This window comes from Buceros rhinoceros, unplaced genomic scaffold (genome assembly GCF_000710305.1).
Source record: "Buceros rhinoceros silvestris isolate BGI_N320 unplaced genomic scaffold, ASM71030v1 scaffold8439, whole genome shotgun sequence".
NCBI lineage: Eukaryota > Metazoa > Chordata > Aves > Bucerotiformes > Bucerotidae > Buceros > Buceros rhinoceros.
The window spans coordinates 46,780-52,892 of NW_010429693.1; the positions used below are offsets into that span (position 1 = coordinate 46,780).

Below are 6,113 nucleotides of genomic sequence, written 5' to 3' on the forward strand. Positions count from 1 at the left end.
AGAAGGAAGGGAGCATGCCCTCCAGTAATTCTAATTTTGCAAGTCTGCATATGGAGTTTGGCAGACAGGTAAACCCAGAAACGCCACAAGTACGCATCTTCTCATTATTTCTATAGGTCAGACTTCTCACTCCAGAGAAATGCATCTAATTAATTATGCAGAACCTCTGCTGCTTTTTCCATTACCAAAACTGCTACATAATCTTGGAGAGGGGAAAAAAAAATCTGCCTTGTATTGCAGGGCTAAGCAACACTTCTGGAATTCCAAATGATATCGCACAAGGGTTGAAGCAGTGGATGAACCTGAATTCTTGCAGAGGTTGCATTTAGTCATCTACAAAAAGCAGCTTTACTTAGCACCGCAAATCAGCGGTCAAATCTTCTGCTTCCTCTTCCCTGCGAAGGGAAACGCAGATCTTGCCTGTTACCTTATGATGTAGGGGCGGGCAGGCGTGGGACTTTACACTGTGCTGGTAGTAAGGCATGCCATTGTAACGCAGGGAATCAACCATTGTATCATGCACAAAGAAAAAGACATTTTATTTTGTCTCAGTGCATTTATTATTTTATTATGCTGAAATATAATGCCCCTTTTCACCCAGAGAATAATCGACAAACGCATTACTTCCCAAGTCTTTGCCACAGAGCTGGAATGAGTTAAAAATGTGCCTGAAAGGAATCCTCTTAAGCCACTATGACCTGCTATTTGCTGTTAAATTTTAAGCAATTACCATGCCCGTTATTAAAGGAAAATTATAAGCAAAACATTGTTTATTTGCCCAGTAGCATACACCTTAAGCGCAGACACACAGCAAAGCAGCACGACCTCTGTATCTATCTACTCTGTCTGGCATATGGAAAAGCCTATTTGCAGGTGTTCATAGTATAAGAAGATAAATTCACGGCAATTCTCAATGCAAGTTGCATCCAGAACCTACCGAGGGGGCTCATCTTTCCCTTTCGGCTATTATGTCAGTGGTGATTAGTTAGGGACATCTCAACTGTTTCTTTAAAAGCAAACAACCAACCAACACATTTGTATTCTGGTAAACAGTCATCCCCAAGAAAAAAAAAAGACCCACAAATAATTTTGCTGGCTCGCACTGATGCAGTGTCACACTTCGCAGCTTAGTAGAGGTCTAAAGTCATCTGGCAGAAAAGTTCCTGTAGAATGAAGTAAAGAGGCTAACAGTTTTCAGAAAAATACACAGAGATTTCAGAAATTCAACCTCATTTTGTGGTCTACCTTGACAAATGCACTGGAAGACGACCTTCTCCACTCTACTGTACCCAATTTACAAAGGCTGCATGAATCTAAGAGCCTTTAGACTGCCAAGTCAAAATACCAGCAGAGGCAAGAATGAGTTACACCAGACTAGACCTTCGAAGCACAGGTGCTTCCTCTGCCCTGCCACATGGGTCTGGCTAATCCACTCCCGTGACATGGAAAGGTTTTTCCACTGGCCTAAAACATGCTGTGGAAAACAGGATTCAGCAGAGTGGCTCAAGCAGAAAAGCACATGCAGCGCGTTGTCATCTGACCTGCCACAGCCTGTGGACATTACCGTGTGTACCAGAGCATGAGGACCGAGTGAAACGCTACGTGTCAGCAGTGGTGCTGCTCAGATGCAGCACACTTCGGAAATGGTAAGTAATGCCCTGACCTGAGGCACCCCGAGCGCTGCGATCATGAATACCACAAATACAATGGAGCTACATCCAAAGAGAAAAATGAAGACATTTTTACTCAGTTGGAAGCTTATACTCCCAGTTTCAGGTTAAACTCCCAAGTATTTCTGCCTATACCCCCTTTGCTGATAGTAAAAAGTATCCTTCCTCACACATCACCTTCTCAATAGGCAATAAAGCCTGTGGGGTTTACTGGGAATTAGGTTGCTAAATGTTTTAATGTTGCTGGGAAGTACAGACCAGAAATATAAATAGGTTAAAACAAAAGAAGAATAATGTATGCTCACTCAGGCTTCCAGCACATACCAAACACAACAGAATTCCAAAAGAGAGGAGAGAAAAAAAGAAAAGCGCAAGCCTTGACTACTTGCCAATCCAAAAAACGGCCGCATTCGCATCAACCATCAGGAAACCCCACGTGAATCTGAATCCCTTCTGCTCTCTCACTCTGGGGTTAGAACAGAGACACCCCATCACACCTCAGTGTGAACACACGTTACCTGTGGAGTCAAATATAATCGGCTGGCAGTTTCTGTTTGAATTCCAGTTACATTTGAGCACCTGGCCTCCTTCTACGATGTTCTGTTGGGTAGTGTTCGCTTTTGGAGCTCCCACCAGAAGAGATATCCTGCAGTAAAAAGAAATAAAACAAAGGGTTTGACACCGAAGGCACAGGTCTTGTTCCTTTATGACATATGAGGAGTTAATAAAGCAGAAGCCTTGCCCATTCAAGTCTGAATCTGACTAGAACTACTCGGAGTTTCAGAGAAATTCATACTAGGTTTCAGGTCTTGGGTGCTCTTTTCTGCAGGCAAAAAAAAAAAAATTAAACCAAAAAGAAGAGGATAAGAGAAAATTAAAATACTTTGTCTTACTTAAAATGGTATTTAAAATGAGATAAACACCTTTTGCATTCTTATTTTCCTTTCAAAAATACGTATGCATGTGGTAGAACAGGAAATCAGGTACTTCTGTAATTTATGTCAGTCATCAGCTGGCATAATTTCTGGTTAATTTTGTATGTAACTCAAGGAAGCCAGTCAAAAGTGGAAACAATACAAAAACAAAGCAGCGGTGCTTCTGAGCTCAGAAGCGACCAAGTGGTGAGTCAGCCCAGTATTAGCAAATGGTCTTTCAAAAAGAATCTCCACACACCCCAGTGACCGTCAAGCACCAGACTGTCCATTAACGAAACTGCTGAAATTCATTAGGCAGGAATCATTTTCTTATTCAGATCTGTTGTGCCTGTATTAAATCTCTGCTAAGATGAACATGCTAAGTGCACTCTGAGCAGGAACTGCTACGATGCAGGCGGTAAAATTCCGAAGTTGAATTAAAAAAAGACATATAGAAGTCACAAAGCTAAATGCTTCCTTTGGACAGCATCTGCTCTGTTTCCATTTAGACTGCTTAAGAGAGAATGCAGCTTGCACGAGCAAGGCTTATCAGCCCCTATCAGGCATTATGGTTATTTAGTTTTGAAACTGGGTTAGCTGAACAAGCTGGAAGACTGGTTGAAGAGAATGTCTACAGATCAGCAGATCCAGGCTTAGCAAACTTCCTCTGGTTTTCAGAGTCATCTTCCAGACTCCGCTTTAGTACAGACCCATGTTCTACATCCAAACACATAAATACTAGGTGTAAACACATAGCACCTCATCAGAACTCAATTCATATGAAGACCAACATAAGCTACCAGTTCTCAACCCATGTGAATTTTCAGAAGCTTAAACATGTCCTGCTCCGAACCATGATAGAGAATCCAGGGTAGCTGGCAATCCGCACGTTTTCCTTAGTTGCTATTCACACACTCTCTAGAGTCCAAGGACACGAAGTTCCAATGTTTTCATCAATTTAAAGTGTTCTCTCTGGGCATACAGAAATGCTTGAGAATAAACAGCATAATGCTAAGTAAAGAAACACAATTATTATAATTACAGTTCATTAAACAAGCAGTAGCTTGCCTCCCTCTCTACTCTTGTATCACCGGCTTTTGAGAAGCCCCCAAATCAAATACTTGTTTCAAAAAAAAATTATTCCCATTCTAATCATGTATTTTAAATCTTTCTTAAACTAATCTTTGTGATGAAGTTCATTAACAAGATTAGCAATAAGGGAATCAATACGGGACTCCACAAAGGCTTAGTCACCTATGTCCCCTGAAGTGAAAAGAATGTATTTTTATCATCATAGACCAAACAAGCAGATTTTGTCACAGGTCTTATAATAATAATACACAAATTACCTAAACACAAAGAAACCTCTAGTCCGCGTACTTTAGGGAAGGGGGAATAGAGGGAAAGTCGTTATTTCCATGGGAATACACCAGCTAGGCTTTGATACTACACTGCCTGTCTCTTACATGACACAGCCGCCTGCCCCAGCACTACGTGGTGGACACGACTGGGAGTCCACGACATCCTCAGCAGTTCAACTTCCATAGGGCTGCTCGCAGGAACAATCACTTGCTGGGGCTTTTTCATAGGCCAGCAAAGAGAAACTGGCATTTCCGTGTACTTGTACACCACGACAGACTACCAAACGGCATTCTGGTGAAACATCGTGTGTACAAGAAACCTCTTTCAGTTTTTATTAAGTTATGTTCAGTCACTTCGCACTCCAGTTGTGCAAAGGCACCACACAGCGCCCTGACACAAGAGTACCACTGCCATCCCTGGAACAGGTCTCTCACACTGGACTTCCAGCTCTGTTCTGGTATCCAGCAGGTCAAAACAGACTATGCAACCGCAGCTCAAGCATTCAAGAATTAATAAAACCGCTTTCATTGCCCGGCTCATCAATCCAAACAGCTTTAGCTTGATTAAATTTACTCCATCTCCAGTGCTGACAAATAAAAACCTCACCAAAGCAACAACAAAGCGGTAGGAACAGTGTGAGACACGAGCGAAACCACATAACAAGGTTCATTTTACTAAACACCTTTTGCTCATCACGCTGCAGGACCGTTTACTCAGTTTTCTACCTCACATTTAACTGCAGACATCGCTGAGCTCGCTGTTCATCACCACCTTTCTTTCCCCTCCAACAGCTGGAGGGAATCTGCAGGCATTCCGGTCTGCGCTGCGCGTCTTGATCCTTCTTGAGCGACAGGGAAGACGGACGTTTATGACTAGTACTTCTGGAGGCAAAATACCAGCCTCCATAAGCGTAAACTCAGAATTTAACACCCTTAGAGCCTGATCCTGTCAAAGTTGCATAGCTACCTTGTTTCAACTATGAGCTGAAATTTAAGTGCTGTCTAGCCTTTGGCTCAGCAGTTACAGACTAACTCGTAGCCATCCCCAAAATCTGAGGAGAAAATTCCCTTAAAAATACATAGGAGTCTTTCACGCTGTCTGAAAACCACTAATGTTCAAAGTCTAAAAAAAGCCACAGTTTTCTCTTACAGCCATGCACTCTGAGGTCAGTAGGTATTACAAAAACAGCGATTCAGTGAGAGCTGGGTCACATCATTCCTTATCAGAAAGCAAAGAAGAAAGTTTACTACGCACATTTAGCAGTCTCCTGGTAACTCTGCAGTCACACATGCTGATTGAAAAATAAAGGGAGGGACACAAATAGAACCTTTCTTCTTTTAGTACTAGGATTTACAGAAGGATGTTGCAACACATGCAAGTTAAGGCAGGCTGACTTCTAATATTTGCAGGCAATGAAGAAATGCAAACAAGACTAGCTGATGTACTGCAAAAAGACTTGCTCAACAGCGATAGAATTTGTTAGTAAAGCTTTACGAGCTAAAGATCAAGAGAGGAAGAGAAAAATCCCCTCAGCATGATAGAAACCAGCAGCTTTTCCAGCTTTAAGCCCTTTTTTAGGATGGGAAAGGAAACGAAAGAAGTGGCAAAACCTGGGTCTTCATACAGCCTGCACTTGAGAAATACAGACTAATTCATTATAGCAACACCACGACTTTAAAGTTTGTGACACAACTATTCAGAAGTCTGAAACGTGCCAGCTACCGCACATTGCCTTGGTTTTGTTTAACACGAAACGAGAACGCATTCAGGCAGCACATGCGAAGGGTATTTACATGGGACTCTCCTCTAGACTCCTCAGCAGCTTTGTGATCCGCACAGACAGAGTGCGACTCAAACGGGGCATTTCTGCCAAGAGCACTCCAACAAAGAGAGCAACGGGCCTCTGAAATTTCACAGGACAAAACCTCAGGTGTAGCGAAATGAAAAACCATCACTTCATCCTTCTACACTGTATTTACTACCGCCATTACCTGTACAAACGGCAGACCGAGAAGGCTACTCAGAAATTGCAGCAGTGCAAAGTTTATTGCGTGTCAGAGACCCCACCGACCGCCCGAAGCCAAGGTCTGTGCCCCGCTGGAAGGGTCTCAGCAGCCAGAGCCCCCTCGGGCGGAGGAGGAGGCGCCTGTGCCCCCACCGCCGCGGT

The 6,113-nt window shown here is 43.0% G+C and overlaps 1 protein-coding gene across 1 annotated transcript in view; it reads right to left on the bottom strand.

Annotated features, from left to right (window-relative positions):
- ITGAV (integrin, alpha V) overlaps positions 1-4,195 on the bottom strand; it is a 41,592-nt gene extending 37,397 nt beyond the window's left edge. The window contains exons 1-3 of the mRNA XM_010142737.1: positions 4,051-4,195; positions 3,220-3,322; positions 2,189-2,316 (exon numbers count right to left, since the gene is read on the bottom strand). Of these exons, the coding sequence (XP_010141039.1) occupies positions 2,189-2,316; positions 3,220-3,322; positions 4,051-4,195 (376 nt within the window). The remainder of the gene's footprint in view (positions 1-2,188; positions 2,317-3,219; positions 3,323-4,050) is intronic.
- Between the last annotated feature and the right edge of the window lie 1,918 nt (positions 4,196-6,113).